This window comes from Phragmites australis, chromosome 10 (genome assembly GCF_958298935.1).
Source record: "Phragmites australis chromosome 10, lpPhrAust1.1, whole genome shotgun sequence".
Lineage (NCBI taxonomy): Eukaryota > Viridiplantae > Streptophyta > Magnoliopsida > Poales > Poaceae > Phragmites > Phragmites australis.
Genome location: NC_084930.1, coordinates 29,801,175 through 29,824,849, shown reverse-complemented (window position 1 = coordinate 29,824,849; position 23,675 = coordinate 29,801,175). Strand labels below are relative to the sequence as shown.

At 43.4% G+C, this 23,675-nt stretch overlaps 3 protein-coding genes across 7 annotated transcripts; 1 reads left to right on the top strand and 2 right to left on the bottom strand.

Annotated features, from left to right (window-relative positions):
- Nucleotides 1-76: 76 nt before the first annotated feature.
- On the bottom strand, nucleotides 77-1,490 carry LOC133883489 (transcription factor bHLH94-like). The gene is made up of 3 exons (XM_062322830.1): nucleotides 991-1,490; nucleotides 371-766; nucleotides 77-249 (listed from the first exon to the last, which is right to left on the bottom strand). Exons 1-3 carry the CDS (start codon nucleotides 1,438-1,440, stop codon nucleotides 148-150), a joined length of 948 nt encoding a protein of 315 aa, XP_062178814.1. The 5' UTR covers nucleotides 1,441-1,490; the 3' UTR covers nucleotides 77-147.
- Nucleotides 1,491-5,504: 4,014 nt separating this feature from the next.
- Nucleotides 5,505-12,783, bottom strand: LOC133930639 (cyclin-T1-3). Its single transcript, XM_062377327.1, has 7 exons — nucleotides 12,542-12,783; nucleotides 10,288-10,556; nucleotides 8,564-8,645; nucleotides 7,767-7,901; nucleotides 7,340-7,515; nucleotides 7,108-7,259; nucleotides 5,505-6,535 (listed from the first exon to the last, which is right to left on the bottom strand). Exons 2-7 carry the CDS (start codon nucleotides 10,524-10,526, stop codon nucleotides 5,841-5,843), a joined length of 1,479 nt encoding a protein of 492 aa, XP_062233311.1. The 5' UTR covers nucleotides 10,527-10,556; nucleotides 12,542-12,783; the 3' UTR covers nucleotides 5,505-5,840.
- A 409-nt stretch (nucleotides 12,784-13,192) lies between these two features.
- Nucleotides 13,193-18,004, top strand: LOC133930637 (probable glucan 1,3-beta-glucosidase A). Of its 5 annotated transcripts, none has more exons than XM_062377326.1 (10): nucleotides 13,193-13,313; nucleotides 14,287-14,393; nucleotides 14,481-14,600; nucleotides 15,231-15,413; nucleotides 15,536-15,694; nucleotides 15,793-15,962; nucleotides 16,072-16,224; nucleotides 16,418-16,770; nucleotides 17,129-17,308; nucleotides 17,589-18,004. In XM_062377326.1, exons 2-10 carry the CDS (start codon nucleotides 14,388-14,390, stop codon nucleotides 17,672-17,674), a joined length of 1,410 nt encoding a protein of 469 aa, XP_062233310.1. In that variant the 5' UTR covers nucleotides 13,193-13,313; nucleotides 14,287-14,387; the 3' UTR covers nucleotides 17,675-18,004. The 5 variants fall into 5 exon arrangements, with proteins under 5 accessions (XP_062233310.1, XP_062233306.1, XP_062233308.1 ...); XM_062377322.1 differs by having other exon boundaries at nucleotides 13,200-13,499; XM_062377323.1 differs by lacking the exon at nucleotides 13,193-13,313 and adding an exon at nucleotides 13,362-13,582.
- Nucleotides 18,005-23,675: the final 5,671 nt, after the last annotated feature.

The following is a 23,675-nucleotide window of genomic DNA, read 5'->3' as shown; positions in this document are numbered from 1 at the left end:
TTAAAGCTACAAATACTTAGCTTTAACTTAGAACTAGAGCTCTATCAAATATATATTTACAGTGAAACCTCGCACGTGCAGTCCTTAACAGAAAGAATGGACTAATTATCCTGCAACTGCGGATGAGCTCAACATTTCCTTAATTTGCTAGCTAATTAGAAGCTCTTCTGCGGTGTACATGCCGGCAACGATGTCGTGCACCGCGGCCGCGACGTCGCTGGCCGACGAGAGCTGGCACCCGTCCCCCATCTGCACAACGAAATGACACATCTTTCCTTAAGAAACCCATGCATGCATGTAGCCATGGCTAGCCGCTAGAGTACTAATAATGAGCTCGTCGGCCGGCCGGCCGGCGACACTGCATACGTACCCTTAAAGTGATGGTGTAAAGAACCATCTGATCGGCCGTGGTGGTGACGTTGAGGTGGAGCACGGCGAGGCCGTGGCGTTGCATCTCCATCAGGAACCTGAGCAGCAAGCACTGCCCCGGCCGCCGCGGGGCCAGCACCTTCACGGTCGCGTGGCCGTCCGACACGGCCGCCTCGACGTCGGCCACGCCCGGCCGCGTGTTGCTGGCATCGTCTACGTCGGCCGCCGCAGCCATGGAGTACTGTGGGAACGTGAAGAAGCCAGCGAAAGCCTCGAGGTCGGGGCGCCGGCCGTCGGCAGCGGTGCGGCATCGCTTGTGAGCCTGCAGTGATTGCAGGCGGTGCTCCAGCTCCCTGACGAAATTGATGGCGCCTCCTACTATGGACGCCTGGTCGCCCTGACACATATATACGTCACCAAATGCGGTGTTAGCTATTGCCGTTATGTAGACGTGTCAATTTTTTTCTTTTCGCGATTGTGACCGCACCATATCCTCGTACGGACGAACAGTGTGACGAGAAAGATTTGACGTTTGCGTAGTAACAAGTCACGACTCACAAGGAACAGTGTGATTCGTGAAGCTTTGATGGGAAGTGTAAGTCGTGTACACTGCATGCGTACCCGTCGTCCGTGCGATGGCGGCATGAGGGCGCGGAGCGCGGCGAGGTACTCGTTCATCTGCCGCCGCCGGTTGCGTTCCACGGCGATGTGGTTCAGCCGCTGGCTCTCCGCCTCCTCCACGTTCCTCTCGGCCTTCGCGGTCGTCCTCTTCCGCCGCCGCCTCCAGACCACAGCCTGCTGCACCGGCTGCCGCGCGGACGACGGCACGGGACCAACCCAGCTGGTCGCAGCGCCCGCGACGTCGGCAGTCCAGGCGGCACAGCAGGCGCTCCCGTGGCCGTGCGGCGTTTCCGCCAAGAGCTCTTCGTTGTCCTGCACCACGACGCCCTCGAGCTCACCGGTAACGACGTCGACGCAATAGCCGCAAAGGATGCAGCTTGTGTCGCGCGACCTGCAGCACGGAAGGCGTCGGTGATCTTGAGGGAACACCACAGCTTCGAGCAGCGCCATGTCTCTAGCTAGCCGCTGCTCTTATGGAGTGAAGCAGTCTGCGTCTGCTCGGCATGGCGTTGTCGAGGTGATCGAGCCGGCTTTAAAGAAAGCGGGCTATGGTCAGGATTGCGCAGAGAAGACATTGCCAAAATAAGAGGGCAGACAGCTAGTTGGGTTCCCCGGTACAGCTGAACTGCTGAAAGCTGCATTTGCACAATCATGTTACTGTTGCAACTATTGCAGGGGGGAGTCACAGAAAATAGAAATATTATTATCTCCTGCCACTTACTTCTGCAGGACCAAAAAAATGCTCTAGAGCAGTGCTGCTAGTGACCTACCGTGTGATGATCAACGAAAACCGTAAATTGGTTACACGGAATTAATCCCATCTTTGGCACTTGTTCAGGTCATGTTTGGAGGCTAGATTTCATTTGGTATGCTAGTATATTCTTATGATCGGCCAGGAGCTCTTATGATCGGCTCAGGAACGAAGGCTTGTGGAAGAATATGGGTATACACTCTCGTCACATATGCTCCAGTTCTCTTCAGTTTAGGTGCATTATTACGTGAGTTCGACGTTAATCATTCTTAAGTCTAACTCGATAGGAATTATCTTAAGTCAAGAGAAGAATTAACTGATTGATAGCTCGATTGGTAGAAACTCTAGTCAAGAGGTAGCGCACCCACTGAACTCAGAACCAACGTGTTTGAAAGTCATGTGAGTATTTTACTGAGAACTAATTTTAGCGAGTTCCCTAGCTAATTAGGTTTCGGCACTGCACTCCTTTAAGACGAAGATACGAGGTTGGTCGAGTTTTTTTAAGTCAACAAAAAGGTGAACTGGAATACAATAGTCACTGCAAGATGTCCAATTCTTACTAACAGGGTGAATAAATGGCCGCCAGTTATATGAAAACTCTTGGTAGCAATGTGAAGAATTATAGGTGACTTTGTAAGTTCAAATTCAATTATAAAATTCCGCAGCAATTTTATTGGCTGATGTTGATTAAAAACTCTTGGTAATCTGTTGTTTTTGCCGACTAACCTAATCTGGAAAGCATCATCAACATGCATGATACCCTCGGTCAAACTATATTTACAACCTGTTAGATTCTTTAAATAAAAATTGCTAAAAAAATTGACTATTTTACCATTGTGATTGGGGCCGCTCGAACCGATGATTTTTTCACTCTTGAGAAATGTTAAATATCTTATAGTCCTTTCATGACCGGTGTGAGATGAGTATAGGGCTTGGGCCCTCACCAAGACCGGCCCGGGGAGTGGGGGGCGGCCACCTCGGGATCCTAAAACTCAAGGGCCTATATGTATATGTATATGTATACTACTGTGTATGTGTTCTGTCTGGCCAAAAAGCAAATTGATATTTATACACTATGTACACTGGTATACTATAGTTATTTGTTTGATATAAAAAATATAACACTATTGCTTTGAATCACTGTGCTATATAAATATTTCGAAATTTATATTTAATAGGGGCTCCATTTTTAATCTCACCTCGGGTCACCGAAATGTCAGAACCGGACCTAGCCCCTCACCCCACCAAGACGTGGCCTCCTGTTAAACCACTCATTAACCTTTGTTCTGTCGTAAATCAAATGTTGAAATTTTGACCGGCACATTTGAAGGTGTATAAAAACAAGCCATATACACAATTTATGACTACCAACAACTCCCAGTCGCAATACAGGACATAAAATCAATCCAAGAACTCAACACTATTCATCGAAAACTCATCACTGGTGTGTGTCGGGAAGTTTCAGCTGGTCAGATATCGCTGTCACTGCCCAACAAACTGAGGAATCTTGCAAAACACTCGCCTGTCGTGAAGCCTGTGCGCAAGCCAAGTGGATCAGCTAAAGAACATGGAAAAGATGCGCACCGGCAGAATGGCGCCTTGGATGCCGCCGGCACAGGCTCGCCCCTGGCAGCATGCGGAAACTCGAAGAAATCGGTCAAATTCACTTCTGTTTCGGCGGCACTGTTGCGACCTTTTGCCGCGAGCAGGGTTACGTGCTGATGTTAGTTCCAGGGGTCCTTGCAGATCGCAACGAAGCTGTTGCTCAGCGGATAAGCTGGCGAAAAGGATGTCAGTTCGGATCGTTTGCTGAAAAGATTATACCCAATCCGAAATGCAAGATATTTACAGACAAATCCTCCGAGACGGAACCTAAGCATATTGCTTGTAGTCTCCACGAAAGATGGGGATTTGGATTAAAGTCACTTTTATCCGAATGGGCTCCAAACCATTCACGTTTCACGAGTTCTTTTTATTTTTACATTTTCTAACTCAAAAAATTAAATAAATAGTTTCCGAATGAAAAAATTTACAGAAATAGACGCCTACTATCCCTCTTAAAGGGCTGCAGCATTTTAAGAGAGCGGTAAGGATGCCATAGTAGCAAACACATGCTGAGAGGGCGGTTAGCCCTTGCAGCCAATTGACAGGGCGGGTAGGGTACTCTTCTCGTGATGAACAGTACTCAACGCTCAATTTTATGTTCATATCTCCTCTGTTCAAAATAGTGGTCTTTTATTGCTCTAAAAATCTTAATTTTTTTTATATGTTCCATAATTCATATGCAACTCGTTTTAATTGGATTCATTTAAAATTCATGTGTATAATTTAAACTAAAATTCTCTTAAAAAAAAGTACTTTATAACTTCTAGAAATTGTTAGGCCACCAAATAAATTCTCAAAAATCTAGAAAAAATTACTAATATTCTTCTTATATGATGGAATAATATACTCCACGTTTCACAGCCGGATTTGATGTTACGGCGACATACAAAATCACAAACAGTGCCGGCCGGGCCACAACATTGCGCCCAGCTGCCGCCACTCATCGCCTTTCTCCGAGCCCAAATCATCAAAAAGCACAAACAGTGCCGGCCGGCAGATTGCCGGGCCACACCATTGCGTCCGTGGCGGGAACAGCCCAACTGCACAGTCATGCCGGGATCATCGGCGACAGCTGACAGAACGCCTCCCATCTTTCCGTTACCTTCTCCCCTTTTATCCCAGAGGTGACGCATCGCACGCTCACGATGCCGATCTGCATGCCGTCGATGCACAGCGGCAATAGGAGTTCCCGGCTGCGGCAAGGGGGGCACGAGCTGGAGCACTGTGGCCTCTGGGAAGCTCGTTGGTCGATCACTTCAGTTCCGTCAGTTCTGTCACGACTCCCAAGTGCCAACAGTAAGCAAGCACGGGCGGTAGCGGTACCCACTTGTTCATGATCTCCAATCTAAGAGGAGATTAATGGCAAATTATCTGTTCTTGTCCATACTGTTAAGTGTCATCCCAGGCTACTCATCCAAATCTGGTTTGGTTAGACACGTTTGATAGTATATATGATTTTTTTTTCAGCGTTCAAAAATGTTTTTTTTTTTGCATGATTACAGAAAAAATGTGAACGTTTTATCTCAGACACCCAAGCGGGGTCGCAAACCCCGAATACCCATCTTTCCACAGCAGTTATAGTTAGGGATACAAGTTTTATTTTTTTTGTTGGATCAACCCGAAACTCACTTTTAAACTAAAGGTACACTTCCACCTACTTAAACTAAGTAAATGAACTAAGGTAGTAATACAAAACTACCTATTGCTACTCACTTGCATCCTTAGCTACATAATGCGAACTAGTAACGATTTTGCACTGGCAATCAGCCGTTGTACACAAGATAACTTCTCATTCTAGAATTCGATGGTACGAGAAATCCTCTCATTCTAGAATTCGAATGGCAATGCTGTGTGAGATCTACCCTCGTGCAGTCGCGCATAAAAGTTGGCACCAAAAGATTGCATACAATCAATTCTTCACGTTCCCAAAGGAGGTGAACTGTAGAAGACTACCAAGCGCATGCACAGTAGTGTACAAAAACAGAACAAAAAAGTAAACCTTATCCCGACTAGATCCATGAATATGAGAACTTAAATGAGAAACACCAAAATAGGTAGATAATAGAACATGACGGTACTCAGACAACCAAAAGTACATGCATAATCCCATTACCAGTGTTCAAAGACAGACAACTAAAACCCCATACCAGAAAAATGGTTCAGTCAGCAGTATGCAATCAGATAAATATAGTCATATTGAATGACACAATTTCACTTTCTGAGGCACAGATGGCCTTCTGATGCAGCCTCGTTTATACTGTTCCAGCTTAAGCCTGCGGAATGCTCATAACCTTATCATGAATAGCGAACATTTCTTAAACATGTACATACTCCCCGGGGAAACCATCTCTCAAATTATATATTACAGTTCAAATCTCCCAGCAGACCAAATAGGCATCGAGTACACCTGTGACCGAAAAGTAGGTTCCACATCATTATGTCATATAGCCTACATTCGATACTGCCAATAGCTTGTCCCAAAGGGGTCGAACTTTCATGACCTTAGCCTTTTAACGTCCCTTTCACCACGATCATAGTTCCGGTGCTCATGGACGTCCTTTCTCTTCCAGTTGTCGAGCTCTGGAGAACGGTATTCTTGGCTGTCCATGGACAGCTCACCCTCTTCGGAATTCTCTGCCATGCGAGCAGCGTTCTGCTGATCCTCCCGGTGTGCTGGATGGGGCCAACTCTGCCTTCTATCCTGCTTGGTCTTCTCATCCTCCGCAGCCAACTCCACACCATGTTCCAGCTCCCTCTCAATGAGATCATCATCATCGATGACGTCAACCTTTCTAGAAACATCACCTTTAGATTTCCTCCGCTTCTCCAGGGCCGCTTTCACCTTATCCCTGTCTATCTTCTTCATTGCGTCCATCATTGAGGATGACATATTGGGGCCTTCATTGCTATTGCCATCCCTTGCTTCATTCTGAGGTATCCTCTGTTTTGAGTTTTGCTTCTCAGGATGAGGATGGTCATAGCCATGGTGGCCTGACACGTTTTGCTGGCTCGACTGCCTGGATCCTTGATGATTTTCATGGGTAGGAGGTTCGTCAGCTGTTCCTGGAGCTTTCCCAGGAGCACGTTGATTAGCAACACTAGCAGAACTCCCTTCGGTATCATTCCCTTGCGATGGTGGTGGTGCAACACGGTTTTGCTCATAGAGCTCCAACATTTGGTTGCTAACCTCTGAAAGAGTAATCACAAAAACATAGTGTCAGCATGCATCCTTGACATTATGAGCATAAAAAGTAACAATAGAAGAGAAGAATGGACAATAAAAGAGCATCAAAATGACATTAGAAGAAAAGAAAGGACCAAAAAGGCCATTGATGGTAGCAAACAGATATAACAAAACTGGAGAAGTGACAAGGTTTAACTTAACAAAACAGTTGTACTAAAAGCTATCGCCAACCAAAATATTTCTAGTCCATATAAGTAGTGGCCAACCCAGTACAAGTCCACTCCAGTATGTTCCTGTACATGGCATACCCTTGTGCATTCCAGAATGTCTACTCAAAAAGTCAATAGATTCCCATGTGCGCAGATCCTGAAATTATGTGTCTTTGACCTAACCTAGTTCCACAATCATTTTGAGCAAACCAATAATATCCGGTTGTCCAATTTCCATGAGATCCTAGATAGCTAACCAGTGGTAACAACTGATACTGGCGATGTTGCAAAATGCGAACCCCTATGGAAAATGAATATCACAGTAGTGCAGTAGGCATGCCCTGCTAACTTTGCATCTAGAGACCAACCTTCCAACTGCCGCGGGGTTACATCAAACTCTTGCCACCAGACCTTCTCGCCATCTGATGGAAGCTTGACTTTGAGAAACTTCGCAGCCAGGAAGATTGCTCCAGCCGCAATATGGTGGGGCTTAAATTGCAGGCAAAGTGAAGTGCGGAGCCTGTACACCCCTTTTAAGGCGTAGTAAATAGGCATATTTGGGGATTACTATTTGTAACAAGAAGAGTAATTTTAGCATACCCATCGTTGACAAAATTCCAGGCAACTTGAGCAAGCGCATTTTGAGCAACCTTGAATTTCTTTATTGCTTCAACCAAGGGCTTGTAGGGATGGTGCACGTTCAAGTCAAAACCAAGTGTCACAAGAACAACACGCTCCCCAAGTAAAATAAGTTCCTTCTGTTGTTCATATACTTCCTGAACAAAACAAAACAAAACAAAATACAAACAGCCTCAATTACCATTCTTCTATGTCACAGTAATAAGGAAATAAAATTGCATTGAATAGAGCAGTCCCACCCCAAAAGGAGGGGCATGCAAACGAAAAATGGCTTCAGAAGATCATAGCAGGGGGGAAAACAGTTATATCACTGTCAACTGAAAAGAAAAAGGATTGCCTAGAACATGAATATCAAGATGTATGCTCTCATCAAATTCAAATATCTCACCTTCTGCTTAATTCGCTGAACTGCAGCAGGATCTTTTTTGTGGATGATCTCATAGGAAAGGAGTATGACATCCTTCAGAGGTCTGGGGGTTTCTTCAACTTTTCCCGCCAAGAACATACAAACTGTTGCAATTGTCTGCATGAAATTATAACTTTTAATTAGCAGTTCATGAGAAACACTCCTAGCAAGTAACAATTATGAAGCAGTGTGATGAATGGTGTATGCTACAAAGAAAAAGATATATTGTCAACCAACTTTATTTTACGATGCATATCAGAAACGAATTTTTGTAACATAATAAAACACTAGCAAGGTGCCCGTGCATTGCAACTGATCTCAAAAAGACAATATACTCTAAACACTGCTCTCTGTCCTATTCATCATGCACAGGTAATTATAATAAATCAAGAAATTCATATCATAAGCCACATGATACAGCTGTGTGCTGAAAATCCTATTCTCCACAGGGGATCCTACATGAATATGCACACAAAGATCAATCCACAGAAAATCCCCGAAGATGAATGTTGTATAACCTACCACCATCATCACCACTAACTCCATCTTTTATAGTACGTAAAGATATGAGTGGTAATAGAACAACAAGCATTGATGACTTACCACCTGCTAAGATAGCACTCACTACCATGTACTCATGTACACAAAGTGATTGCAGGTAAAAGGAAAAAATGCTTTGTTTGACATAACTACCACTTTACAATCATGGCAAGGACACAAAGAGGTCAAAAGGTCCTGCAAATATCTGCAAGCGCATACACATTTTCAATCAGACTTACCCGCCTGTCATTTTTTGCATGTGACTGCCGAAGGAAAAAACGATGACAGAACACTATAGCTGTAGCAATTGTAACTTGAGGCCTACATGATAAAGCTATTTGTTATCAGAAAGAAAAGGTAATATATACAGGTATCAAGTGGAACAAGAGAGCATAATCCATGCAACAACATAAAGGGATGTTTGCTGGCTTATCTCACAAAGCAGTTATTCTGTCCTACCTAAAAAATGATGGTATTGCCTTAAGTTGCATGCCTGAAAAGTACTATTCACCATAATGTAACCAATTAAAGGAGCAAAATCACTGCCTCAACTTATATAGGTAATTTCTTACAATCTTGTGTTTGTGAAGCATCATCAAGTCACTTATTAGAAAAAAGGAACAAGAACAAAACTGATGTGCTCAACTTCATATGTACTTAAGTAGCAACTTTCCAAACACAAAAGAGGGTGAACAGGTGTGTACTAGCACATCTATCAAGCAAACAGAAAGAACTATGGCTTGATAATTGAGAGGTTACATTAAGCATCAACATATCAAATCTATTTAGCACCAAATGATCACTAGAACCTGGTACGGAAAACTAAGCCTAGACACAAAGCTCACAAGGCATGATTGTGGATAAAAATGAATCTGAACAAATGAATAAATTGGATAGTTCAATAGCCAGATTTATAAACTACCTAAAAAAGGACATGTGACATGATTAAATAAGAACTAGTATTCAGTATGATTTACTGAAATACCAGGAGAAACCAGACAAGCCCATTCTATGCAATGGAAGCACAAATGATTAAATCGCCACTTGAGTAGTCTACTTCTCTGAATGCTTGGCTACCTACCTCTAGAAATCCATTTTATGTATCCTCAAATCTTTACCTGCTGTGCCTCCTCAAACACTAGGGACATAGATCTTGTAATATATGGAAAATTATGTGACCACCCTAATATTCTAACAAAAATTCTCGATAGTATATGTTTTAGCTATTACTCTCATTTAATCTTCCCACCAAATGTTGTGTCTATTTATAAAGGGCACGGCCTAGGAGACGTAATGTACTTGTTGTGGTGGACCATGCAAGGCACATAGGAAGGCGACAATCCCAGCATCATCTTTAGCCAATTCAGGATCAGACATGATGGATCCTCTTATCCGTATTTTCTTTATAGTTGAGATAAGTTACCTTTTATTAGGATTATATCTTATCGTTTTTCTTTAGTTTTATTGATTGTTAGCAGCCCAACTATATAAGGGGCCGGCTATTGCTGAGTAAACCAGAATTCTATCTCCCTCTTTCTGTCTGCTTCTTCTTCCTGTTTTCTTACTGCCCCCTACCAATCTAACCTATCTCCAATCCACACCCCTAGCTACCCTTCCCCAAAATTCAGTCCATAGCAGTACCCTAGAATACAAAAAAAAAATCATCTACATGTAACTGCCATGTGATTATCATTCATACTGCAGATGTGCACTTGATTTTTCCTCATATTTGTAAAATACAGTGAGCACAGCAACAGTCATAAAATCATTTGAGAAGTTCTTAACAGGAGAAATGAGACAGGAACAAAAGCTTATTAGGAAGAAACTAAGTTGCAGTGAAATAACAGGTCATACAAGCAAACTAGAAAAGAATAAGAGTTAAAAAATAGTACAGATGAGATGGGTGTTATATTTTCAGGAATACAAGTAATGATAAAATATTTGTGGTAGAATATATTCTTACACTTTAAGCCTCATCCCTAAATCCTGCAGAAAAGTGCAGTATGACTTGCGAAGATAAGACTCTTTCTTCAGATCAATGCCATCTCTCCTTGACAGGGAATTCTCCTCTATTTCTTTTCTACTAAAATACCATGAATTACCAAGTTGGCCACCTTCAGCATGTCTATCATATGGAATTCTATATGGGCTGTTTTCTACAATTCCATGATGTGAAGAGTCACTTGTCTGCATGACATCCATGTAGGATGTGCCACTTCTCTTCTCAGCAACCTGAAGTGAGACATATGGTGTTACTTCTTGCAAATTTAAAAGCTACTATGTGAAATGGTTAGAGCAGAAGAAGTGGTAAAGAGCTCAAAAATTAAAAAGAGCATGCGCCCCAACAATATGTTAAAAAGGCATGTGGACTACCTGAGTTATATCAAAACTAAACCTGTGGGACATGATAAGATAGTTGGCATCCGAAGGATGAGCAAAGCTGCTCGAGCATAAACAATAAGGGGAAAAAGACATATGTCTATGAATCTCCTATGAATTGCCAGTGATTCATAGAAGTCCAGGGCTTCAACAATCTTGTGAAACTAGGGTAATAGTAGAAAACTAATGGGTCTTCTTATTCGCACGAGCAAATATCAGAGAACTATACTTTTGTGCTCAAAATTATCGGAAAACTACAGCTTTTGAAGTCCTTATCGCAAAACAACACATACTTTGCACTTATTATTAGGAAACTACATATGTTGGCATGAGCTGACAAGTCAGGCCCACATGCCAGCCACCCTTAAGTCAGAAAAGCCGCATGGGCATGACATGTGGATCCCGGTTGCCAGTAGCTGCTATAATGTTTAGTTTTTTTAATAATACATGCAGTTTTGTGATAAGGGTTTCAAAAGATGTAGTTTTGTGATAATTTTGAGAACAGAAGTGTAGTTCTCTGAAATTCACCTCTATTCGCATTGAATCTTCTTCATTAATTGCACAACAACATGCATATCCTTCATGAAACTACAGTTAAGACCAGCTTACAAGTTGTTATTAGTTACTTACTCAAGGTGTTCTTTGGGGGGGTGGGGTGGGGGGTGTTGTCACGGGTGTACCTCTAAACTACAGTACCCGAGATCATGTAGTTTAAGTGGATGGATAGCTCCTACTGAAAAGTAAGATCATGGCATTGTCAAGCTAACAACAGGACTGACCAGAAAATATTCACAAGATTGCCCTGTTGTGGGCACCCACTTCACCTAAAACAAGTGCATACATTCAAGCAACAACTGAACAACCCCGCAAGCCACAATACGTGAATGCAATACCCGCAAATATTACATTTTAAAAATGATTTGCGAACATCTCTCAAAACTCAGTGATTAATGTGAACATCAAAAGTTCCTAAAGAAGATTCCAACATACAACTACCCAAAAAAGTCACACATTAATCTGAAGCCTAGGCCATAATTGTGAGCTTAAGACGATTTCAGGAGCAGCCATTTCAACTCCAAGGATGATAAATTCTACAAAAACATAGGATACCCCTGTCCAACTACAAAGCTTACTAGAGTCCAATAATTTCACTTTGGATTTCTGTTGTTCGAGGAGATCAAATGATTCAAAAAATTGTTACAGATGGGCAATGGTCACATAAACAAAAGATATCCTATTAACAATAACGCATACTCTTCATTCACTGGATAACTTGCACACCCATACATGAAGGGCAGTTCACCTTACAAGTTAGTATTTGGGTCATGCATATGGCTCTTATGGAAAGTTGAGAGTTGAAGCTCCCTGCAGTAATAAACAAGTAACACCCACAAAGTTGTTGTTCCTGTTAGCTACTTGTTTGACCTAAATCAAGTGAATTGGTTCGAGCTGCGCCAAAGCAAAACCCGATTCACCAAGAATCCATGAGCAATGCAGTAGCCACAACTAAATCGTGCATTATACAAAATCTCCCAAAACTCAGAACTACAAGACATGTGCTTAAGTCCATCTTTATTGCCAAGCCTCGAACCATGGAAAAAACACATTTTTAACGCAAAATCAGCTAACGGTTGCGAGATTAAGTCCATCTTAGTTCAAGGGCAGCAAAATCAGACTCCAGAACCTAGGAACCCTAGATTACTCCTGTCCAACTAAAACAGGCAACATAACCAAGAATTGCTGTCCGCAGCACCCGATCTCCCAACCAGTGAGTCTAATCATGCAACCCAGAACCGCAGAAACAAATCGGATAAGTGGAATCGGATCGGGATCGGAACCTGAGAAGCCGAGACGAATCCTCGCGCAGGGGCGCCGCTGGTGCGCGCGGCAGGGTAGGGCAGCGATGATCCCGGATAAGCGCCGCCGGAGGGGCGCGGCGGAGACGGCGGGCGGCCGCGGCGGGAGGGGGAGGCGACGGAGGCGGCGGCGCGGGGGGGGGGGGGGGATCGGGGACTGCGAGCCTGCGTGCGAGGCGAGGCCGAGTGGGGGCGGAACCCTAGCTGGCTTGGTATGGTTTGGTCGGACTTGCGGACTTGGACCGTTCCAAATCGGACCGAAACAGCTTCTGAGCAAAAGCCCATACCTATCGGGCCTGCAGGCCCTTATGTTACGCCCGAACTCAACTGTTGGCCCACCTCACCCATCATGCCGACCCAACAGAAAAGCTTTTATTTTTAATATTTCGAAAATTAAAAAAATAAAAATAGCTATTTAAAAAAATTAATTTTCAAAATATAAAATAAGAAATTCCCCAAGATGAGCGAGCTCGGCCTTCGACCCAACTTGTTGGCATCACACGTCGTGTTCGAGGAGCATCACACGTAGTTTAAATATGCAATATTTTGAAATAAATATATTTTATAAATATTAAAAGTATATAAAAAATCTCCGAGGAGGCGAGGAGCATCTCCCTCCCCAGACCCCAGTAGCCCACCCCGCCCCCACCTCCACCGCCACGCTCCTCCCTCCGTCCGCCGGCCGCGACCCGCGACTAAAAAATCGCCCAAAGCCTTTCTTTTTCGTGGATCCCTTCCACGGAATCCCGCCGCGGTAAGCAACCAAACCAGGCACAGCTAGCCCCCCTCAGTTCCATTCCTTAATTGCTAATGGCGACCGGCAGCGCCAGTGCGGACTTCGCGCGGTCGCCTTGGGATAAACTCCGAGACAAGGAAGGCATCCGGACCCGCCGCCTTAATATCCTCGTCCTCCCCAGTGGCTTTGGTCCCGCGGGTTGTGGTAGGGCTCCGGCATGGGTGGTCTTCTTGGCTTTAGCTTAGTACTGCTTTCTTGGGTGCTTTTCTCTTCCTGCCACTGTTCAGGTGAGGTGTCTTGATCAGTTGGTCGTGCGCTTTTGATGGCTTTTTGGGGGGCAAGCTTCTGTGGTTAGTGTTGAGATGCAAATTCAGAGGGAAGGCAGTAATTAGTTATCGGGGAAGTAAGTCTAAGTTAATATATTGATTGTAATTCCTCCTTAAATTTTTGGGCCACTTCAGCTATCTTGCCAACTTGTGAGAAGTTGGTTTCAGAATTATCCCTCTTGGCACAATTGCTAATCGGTGTTGAATTAGTTCATGTTCAGTGGCGCAAAATACAAGTGACCCATTATACCATTATGCCATTCATGCACATGTTACCTGCACGGGCATTGATGATTTGAGGAAATTATACTGTATTTACATGCATTTCGTAAGTCTTAGCAGGCTCTGCAGATACCATTTATCAAATGTACAATTTGATTCAGCTGCTTATACACATTGTCCATATATCTTGACTTAATTATGTGTTAACTATACCTTTGTAGTACCAGTGGTAAATTCAAATTTATAGATACAATGTGGGGAGCTCAAATAGTAAATTCCATGAATCTGATTAGAGCATGAATGATTTTCTCATATAAAAAAATGGTAGCTCAGCTTCCAAAGTCTTAGTTTGTATGGTGTTGTCCGTAAAAGTTCCCCCAACAGCATAAGATAGTATGAAATGCCACTATACCACCTTTTGAACATCCTCAATTCTTCTGCAGTGGATGGGCTGTCCAAGGTTAAGGGTGTTAACTTGGGAGGATGGCTGGTGGTTGAAGGGTGGATTAAGCCATCACTTTTTGATGGGATTCCCAATGGTGACATGCTTGTAGGTGGATTGCTCTTAGTTATTCGCTGTGGGTTCTTGGAAAACTGCAATGCTTGCAAGATTTTGATCCTGGGGTCTCATTTGCAGGATGGGACACAGGTGCAGCTCCGCTCAGTTGTATTGAATAAGTATATTAGTGTGGCCAATGGGGGTGGCTCAAATGTGACCGTGGACCGTGATGTGGCCTCAACATGGGAGACATTCAGGGTGAGGAATTTATTCTGTTGGCTTGTGGTTTACAAGGGGATCAGGCTTTGTGTAATTACAGCTATGATAGTATATCAAATATACTAGTCTGTTTTTTTTTAAAAAAAATGTGAAGCATATTGGTCTTACTGTTTTGTTTAGACTTTACAATAGTGCAGAAATGCTAAGTTAGCCCTCTCATGCTAAGACTTAAGTACGTTATAATAGACTAGCCCTTAATTTCACTCCGCGCTCTTCCATTGGGTACAATTGTCCAGTTATGTGATATATTTCTTTCCTGAATTGTTTTGCCCAGTTATCATGCATTGTTCTTGAGTTTTCGTTATGATTAATTTGATGGACATTGTGGTTTCATGTTAGGATCTATGACATGATGAGTTGAACCATTGCAAAGTTTAATTGAACGCTGAATAGTTTAGGTGAAGGATTGGCGATATATTTGTGCTGTGTGGTCAAAATGTTTGTAGGGTCAACAGTGTATTTTTTTTTACATATGTTGGCATATTTTTGCCAGTCCACATGTATGGTTGGTATTGAAGCAACTGCAACTCATCAAAATGGTGCAATGTTGTTATTTGCTTGTGCATTCTGGTATTCTAATTGCCTTTACTGGTTTTTTTCTTTAAACAGCTTTGGAGGGTGTCAGAAAACGAGTTTCAGCTTCGATGCCTTGGAGGTCAATTTTTGTCATCAGACAGTGAAGATGGTCTGATCTTGGCAACTGCAAAGGAACCGCTGTCGAGTGAGACTTTCTACATCGAAAGGAATGATGGAAGGGTTCATATCAAACCTTTGAATGGAGGCTATGTGCAAGTATTGCTTAGTCCTGAGTTTCATTTGGACAATTTTGAAGCGTTATATGTGATTGTCCCTTAGTTGCCTTCATGCATGAGTCCGTGCCATTAATAAGACATTGCAATTTTCTTTTAACTTAGGCAACAAACGATCACCTGCTTATTTCCACTTATCAATTCCAACCAGGATGGGATAATAATTTAGCGACATTTGAATTGGTGATTGTTGCCAATAACTTGCATGGGGACTACCAGCTTGCCAACGGTTATGGTTATGAGAAGGCGAAGATGGTCTTAGAAGTATGCCTGAGGGCCCTCACTTTCTTTTGAACTTTGCTGGACCAATCCATTTTTGTCTTATGCATAACATCCGTTGATTCTTCCTTTTGCTTCTTAAGGAGCACAGAAGAAGTTTCATTACAGCAGGTGACTTTGATTTCCTATCTCAACATGGAATTAATACTGTGAGAATTCCTGTCGGATGGTGGATAACACAAGATCCTTATCCACCTTCTCCCTTTATTGGAGGATCTTTGGCAGCCCTGGACCAAGCATTCTCATGGGCAAAGTATGTCTTATTTCCAAACTGTTCTTTGCGGTATTTGAGATCCCTGATTTTTCTAATGCTATAATATTAGGGTTTGATTAGTGACATGAAATTATTTCTGTTGGATTAGATATTATGGTTTGAAATGCATAATCGACCTTCATGCTGCTCCTGGTTCTCAAAATGGAATGGAACATAGTGCAAGCAGGGATGGTTCTGTGGACTGGCCCTCACCTGAATATATCACGCAAACACTGGAAGTTATTGACTTCATGAGTACAAGGTATTCTTTCGCCTAGCATTTCATCTTAAACCATTGGAATGGTGTCATCTGCATTTCTCCTGGGCTGGTTCTCTATCGTCAAAATATGTCAGCAATGGCATCTCCTCTCATGGAGTAGTTTTCTGATGTTCTTAGATATCCTACTCTATCCTTGAAATGTTATACGTAGTTTTCTTGGACTTATGGTTTGCAGGTATGGAGGCCATCCTTCCCTTTTGGGCATTGAGCTTCTGAATGAACCTTCTGCAGCTACAGTTCCTTTAGATGTTCTAGTGTCCTACTATATGAGGGGCTACCAAATTGTACGAAACCATTCATCAACTGCATATGTTATTTTCTGCCAAAGAATCGGGAATGCAGACCCAATGGAACTCTTTCAAGCTGCTGTTGGTATTTCAAATGTTGTAGTTGATTTACATTATTACAACTTGTTCGATCCAAACTTTGCCAGCATGACTTCCACTCAGAATATTGACTTTATTTACAAGATGAGAGCACCACAATTACAATATCTGAAGAGCTCAAATGGGCCTCTTGTCTTCGTCGGTATGTTTACCTACTTACGGTTCTATAATGTTTCTACAATGCCAACCCTTTTACAAAGTATAGAGAGGTCACATATACCAGTTTTCAAAGTATAGAGAGGTCACATATACCAGTTTTCTATTTTCGATGTTGGTTCCTCCGTTTTTTTAATTGTTGGGAGTTGGGACCTGTTAGTCGTACACATTCTGCATATAGTTTCTTTCTCAGATGTGATGAATAGCAGTTACTTCAAACATTTGTGTCGGAAGACCCTATTTTATGTCCATTCTTCTCTCAAGCATGCTTGATTCTTTCCATTATCCTATGTTTCATCTTGATTTTAGTACTGAATATGGGACTATCTGCCTGTATTGTTCAGGTGAATGGGTTAATGAATGGGACGTGCAAAATGCATCTCAGAGTGAATATCAGATGTTCGGCAGAGCACAGTTGGATGTTTATGAGAATGCCTCCTTTGGTTGGTCATATTGGACACTGAAAAATGACAGGATGCATTGGGACTTCGAGTGGAATATTCAGAATAAATACCTTTTATTCAGTAAGTAATTCTGCTCGTGCTAACCACGCTTGTATTTCTCTTCGCATTCCATAGTTGATCCTACTAGTAGGAAGAACCTGCCTATTGCTATATTTTGTTCCCTTTTTCAATTCTACTGCATAACACCTCAAATTCCATAGAAGTAAAGTTTGTTCAAATTTTCAATTCTGCATCATTTTAGCAGGATATCGCTTGAGAACTTGCCAAGTCATAATCCTATGGATTTTGTTTCGGTTTTCACCATTCTTACCATGGTATGCATTATGCAATTTTGGTCTAGGTGGTTCATCATTGCTGAAGACGCCAGGCTTCCTACTCCTGCTAGCACTAGGATGGGGAACTTACACGATCATCATACCAAGATAACCTGGAAGGTCCCACAGGACGTGTCGCACGTCCCCTCCCCATGCATTCTCTCATTGGCTGGCAAAATATCCATGTGGTCAGCGTGCCGGAAGATTTTTTTCGTCTTGTCAAGTACACTTTGGACGGTGTCATTGTGTTTGGATGCTCGAATTTCTAGCGTGGTTCAGTAGATATATATAATTTTAGGGAGAAATATGTTGGGAGAAACATGTTTACTTGCTCTTTTCTACTATTTTAGTTTGATCCGATAGATGTAAATATATGATTTTATCCTAGCTCAGGAGTTTAGCTTATTTAAGCTTTATTCTGTAGTCTGGCTTGATAGATGTATACTTTTTATCCACTCATACATATAGACTTATTTATCAGTGTCATAAAATCTTTTTTATACGAGCAATCAATCATAATTTTAACTTTTATATTTGTTTATATAATCTTAGATTTAAACAGCTAAACAGAAAATCAACTCAATATCAGTTCAATATATCTAAATAGATATAACCAATTGAACAATTTTTTTAACAAATGTGATTTTGTCTAATCTGTTTATATGATGTAGCTTTACAAAACTTTATTTGGAGAATTAAACAAACCCTAAGTAGCATCGTTCAGGATAGAGACAGTAGCATTTAACGTTTGGACCTCACAGAAAATATACCTAGTGTAGTTGTTGGTAGCAGTCTAGCCTAACCGGCCAGTGTTATGGCGCCGAAGCTGCTCTCAGGGTATGTGGTGGTCAAGATACAACGGTGGTCTGTAAGATTCATCTATGTTTTTTTAGATAGTAATAAAAACAACACGTATAATGTATTATTTATAAAAGTTGTATGTAAGATCCATATGGCCAATAACAGCTTATATAATTGTTTAGACAGTAGTAAGTTGTTTAATAGTCTGTCTGTTAAATACTAAATATCATTTCTCTCTACACATCACTCAACCTCGTGTGGAATCTCAACAACTGACATTGGCCTCATACATGCACTTAGGGTGTCTCCAACAATCTATATCAACTAGCTATAAAGATATTCACATCATATTTTTATCTATACAAAGGAGAGTTAATGCGAAGAGAGAGCGAAGCTAGTTATTAACGTGTAGTTAGTCTATAGCGCATTCTAATTAACATACATGTAAACTTTTAATACTTATTACATGTGGACTCAAATTAAATTAGAAGAAAATTATATAGCTAGTTTATTAGAACGGTTATTCATTGTGTTATCTATAGATTCTTATAAGTAGTGATTGACTATATTATTGGAGACACTCTTAAGGTATCTTCAACAATCCATGCCAACTAACTATAAGGATGTACACATATTTTTGTCTAGGTGGAGGAGAGTTAATGCAATGAAAGAGAAAAATTAACTATTAACGTATAGTCAATCTATAGCGTAATTCAAAATACATACAGACTTTTAATACCCTATTACATGTGAATTCATAATAAATTAGGAGAAATAATATAGTTAGATCATTAAAAATGTTATCTATAGATTGGGCTAGTGACATGTGTTGCCAGAACAGGAACGGAACGACTCCGACGGCCGTGACGCGCCAGTTGGACCGGGTCACAAACAGAATTCGCCGTCCGGTGCCTGCCCTGGTGCGGTCTCGGCACGCTGCCTTGACTGCAAAATGGCAGCTGAACTGTCTGTTATTGTATTTTTTTTTCTGGAAAAGAGCAGAGTGGTTGGCAGGTTCGATTGTTACGCTGCTAAGATAAACGATAATGAGATCACGCCATATCGCCACGCCAATGCTTTGTGAGATTGCCCAGTCGCACCGTGTGAGCAAAGTCGGGGTTCGAGAGTTGCTGCAGAACTGGGACTCTGAGTGCATCAGTCTGTGGTCTTGCATTCCTCCGGAGATCAAGAACAGACGGCCGTGGCAACCTCTTTGCTTTTGACCTCCGCGAATGCCACTGCCACTCGAACCGCGCAGTTTTCTCACGATCTCATCTGAAACGCAGGAAAAATCCAGCAGCGCAAGAATAATCTTATTGCTCCTCACCAATCGCATTACTACTCGTATATGCAGTATCCAGTTAGGTCGTCATCGATCGTACCAGTTCGTACTTGCAATTCAATAGCCTATAGTTCGTTCTCAACGTCCAACCAAATTCCAAAAGCAACAAAGACATCGTAGCACTTTTGTCTACAACCACACATCTCGAACATCTCGTCTGGTATTTATGCTTTCAATGCGTTTTTTTCCCAGCCGTGGGCGGCAAAATTTTAAAAATAGATAACAAATGTCACCGTATTATTAAAATAGATAATATATTGATGTATTTATAAATCTAACACTTGTGTTTGGTATTTCAAACACTGAAAAATCGATTCCAATATCTGAGCACCAAAAACGATAGGCTCAGCCTGTATTCAGCATCCGAGGTGCCGAAAACTCCCTGTATTCGACATCTTAAGTCGAGCATAGTGCTCGCGTCGCATCATGTCCCTGCTTTCGGCGTGCCTAGTTACATCGTGTCGCGTCGTTTTGCTTTGTCGGTTTTTAACCCACGCGATGTTGTCCCTACGTTAATTAGTTAGACCCTGCGCAGCCGTTGTATCATCTAGGTCTCTAGGTAAGTGGTAAGTGTTTTGGTGATTAATGACAACAGTATCATTGTGATTAATGTGTATGTTTTGAAAGGAATTAAATTTTTTAGTTCGCAATAATTGAATGGGTTTTCTTGGCCCTCATGGAATTTTATTGGTCGATCAAAAGGATATTTGCGTCAAGATTAAGAATCTTCTAGTTCTAAGTGTCACAAGTATTGGAGTATAACGGTATTAACACGTCATCCATCCTTGACAGCGTACAGCACGCCACCATGACTCCAACTACTCCAGGAGATTCGGTCCTCATCTGCATGCGGTGTTGGTCCTCCACCTTTCCTTAATTGTAGACTTCCTTGACTAGCGGATGATTTGGATCACCGCTCTTGTAACAAACCGATGTACATGTATTGCCTATATATAGGCTCTTGAGATTGCAATACAGGACCAAGGCGAATTGCCATTCTTCATGGTAATCAGAGCACACCGATCCTGAGCCTTCCAATTTTTTTTCTCTTTCCGTTTTGCTCCTGCGCGCAATCATGAGCTCCGCCGCTATTTCCACCGATTCCACGGCCGCGCTCATATCCGAGGTCGCCAGCGCCGCCGTCTCTGCCGCAGCAGCCTCTTCTTCGTTTTCCAATCCCACCCAGAGCGTTAACATCAAGAGCCTTGTTCCTATTACTCTTGACATGCAATCCACTTCTTTTCGGCGCTGGCGGAATACGTTCCGCATCGTTCTCGGGCGTTTCGATCTGCTCTCGCACATCGACGTCAACAATCCGCGCCCCAACGACGCCGCCTGGGTGCAGGCGGATCTCACCGTCCTCATGTGGATTCATGCCACGCTCGCCGATGACCTCATGGACATGGTCATGGAGGACAACCCGACGGCGTACTCCGTCTGGAAGCAAATCGGTGATTTCTTCAACACCAACAAAGCAAGCCGCGCCGTTCAACTGGAAGCTGAGTTCCATAGCCTTCAGCAAGGTGACCTTTCTGCCTCTGAATATTGTCACCGCCTCAAGACCCTTGCCGATGCTCTCGCCGACTGCGACCAACCGCTTCGTGGTCGCGCCCTTGTTCATCAGTTGGTTGCGGGTCTCAATCCTCGCTACCACACATTGAAGACTATGTTGCCGGCGCTTCCCCAATTTCCCAGCTTCCTTCAAGCCCGCACCATGCTGCTGGCCGAGGAGGCCTCCCAGAACAAGTCCAAGCCGCCGGCTACAACAACTGAGACCGCCCTTATCGCATCTGAGGGCGCGGTTTCTTCGGGTGCGCAATCTGGTGCTCGCCCTGAATCTGGTGACCGCTACAACAACGCTGGTGGCCGTGGTGGTGGCCGCTCCAACGCCAACACTGGTGGGCGCAACGGTGGACGCGGTCGCGGCCGCGGTCGTGGCGGCGGTCGCGGTAACTACTACAACAACGGCAACTCTGGCCGTGCGCCGTACCAGCAGCAGCAGCCCAACTGGGCGGCTTTCTTCCCTCCATGGGGTGCTCCGTGGTGGCGCGCGCCATGGACTGGTGCTACAGGTCCTGGCGTGAACCATCGTCCTCCTCACCAGGCGTACAATGTGTTCTCTCAGCCGACTACTACATCTGCGCCACCGAGTTGGGATACCTCCGGCCTCATGCAAGCTCTACACGCTGCTTCTCTTCAGCAACCCTCCACCGGCGAGTGGTTCATGGACACCGGCGCCAGCACCCATATGACAAGCGACCAAGGTAACTTGCCTATGTATTGTCCTTCATCATTGCATAATTCATCTCATATAGTTGTTGGCAATGGATCTATTCTTCCTGTTCTTGGCACGGGCACCACATCCATAAATTCGCCTAATGCACGATTCATATTATCCAATGTCCTCCACACGCCACAACTCATCAAAAACCTTGTTTCCGTTCGTAAGTTCACCAAAGATAATTCTTTTTCTGTTGAATTTGATCCCTTTGGTTTCTCTGTTAAGGATCTTCACAGCAGGAAAGAAATCATGAGGTCCAGTAGTGGTGGAGATCTCTACTCCTTCAGCCCAAGCAAGATCACAGCTCCTTTGGCTCTCACGGCCTCCTCTCCAAGTGCTGATGTTTGGCACCGGCGCCTTGGACATCCTGGCCATCAGTCTTTGACACGTTTGATTTCTGAATTTTCCCTTCCTTGTACTCATAAAACCACATCTTCTAGTGTGTGTGATGCATGTCAACGCGGACGTCATGTTCGTCTTCCATTTTCTAGTTCCAATACTTTTACTTATTTTCCATTCCAAATAATACACTGTGATCTTTGGACATCTCCCATTGTGAGCTTTACTGGTTACAAGTATTATCTTGTCCTTGTTGATGATTACAGCCACTACATGTGGACTTTTCCATTACGTAGTAAATCTGATGCCACATCCACCATCAAACACTTTTATGCTCATATTCTGAATCAATTTCACCTTTCCATACAATGTCTTCAGTGTGATAATGGTGGTGAATTTGTCAACAACGAGCTCCGTGAATTCTTTCTCACACACGGTATTGCATATCGCCTTTCTTGCCCATACACGTCCTCTCAAAATGGCAAAGCTGAACGTGCCATCCGCACCACTAATGACGTCATCCGCACACTCCTTTTGCAAGCCCACATGACTCCACAATATTGGGTAGAAGCTCTTCATACGTCCACTTATCTTTTAAACCGACGACCATCCAAACCAATACATCAACTCACCCCATACCAGCTCCTATTCCATCAACCACCGGATTATTCCCATCTCAAGGTCTTTGGATGTCTTTGCTATCCCAATATTCTTCCTACCACGCCTCACAAGCTTGCACCAAGGTCATGCAAATGTGCCTTCCTGGGATACTCAGCTGAACACAAAGGATACCGGTGCTTGGATCTAGTCTCAGGCAAAATAATCATCTCACGCCATGTCACTTTTGATGAAACTCAATTTCCTTTTGAACACCAGCCGGCCACACACGTCCAGGCCACACCGGATCCGCCTCTATCCGTTTGGGATCTGCTGCCTGCGCCTCCCCCAACAACCTCGTCCACTCCGAACCCGCAGGATTCGCCCCCGGCCAACAATTCTCTGCCACGTACACCAGACACGCAGGCGCCCGCATCTTCCTCGAACCCCACGCCGCAGCCGGCCACTCAACCAACGCCACCTAGCACGCAATCTCCCTTGCGTTCCCCGCCTACGGCGCCCACGCGTCCCCGCGTTCTGCCCCGCTACATGCACCCCACACAATCTACCCAGCATCATATGCAAACTCGAGGTAGGAGCGGAATTGTTGTGCCTAAGCGCCATTTTAATCTCTCTGTCACCACTACTCCTTCTCCCCTTCCGCACACATATCGCCAGGCTCTCAAAGATCCAAATTGGCACAATGCTATGACTGATGAGTATAATGCTTTGATGAAAAACAATACATGGTGT

Bases quoted from the DNA above. Each gene is read 5' to 3' on its own strand.
- LOC133883489 (XM_062322830.1), bottom strand. From the start codon at position 1,440: ATGGCGCTGCTCGAAGCTGTGGTGTTCCCTCAAGATCACCGACGCCTT. The intron at 767-990 runs GTACGCATGCAG...TATATGTGTCAG, and splicing joins CGCCATCGCACGGACGACGG to GGCGACCAGGCGTCCATAGT. The intron at 250-370 runs GTACGTATGCAG...TTCGTTGTGCAG, and splicing joins TTTACACCATCACTTTAAGG to ATGGGGGACGGGTGCCAGCT.
- LOC133930639 (XM_062377327.1), bottom strand. From the start codon at position 10,526: ATGGATGTCATGCAGACAAGTGACTCTTCACATCATGGAATTGTAGAA. The intron at 7,902-8,563 runs GTAAGTCTGATT...AATTTCATGCAG, and splicing joins ATGCAAAAAATGACAGGCGG to ACAATTGCAACAGTTTGTAT. The intron at 6,536-7,107 runs GTTGGTCTCTAG...TTACTCTTTCAG, and splicing joins AACCCCGCGGCAGTTGGAAG to AGGTTAGCAACCAAATGTTG.
- LOC133930637 (XM_062377322.1), top strand. From the start codon at position 13,370: ATGGCGACCGGCAGCGCCAGTGCGGACTTCGCGCGGTCGCCTTGGGAT. The intron at 14,601-15,230 runs GTGAGGAATTTA...TTCTTTAAACAG, and splicing joins CAACATGGGAGACATTCAGG to CTTTGGAGGGTGTCAGAAAA. The intron at 16,225-16,417 runs GTATTCTTTCGC...TATGGTTTGCAG, and splicing joins ATTGACTTCATGAGTACAAG to GTATGGAGGCCATCCTTCCC.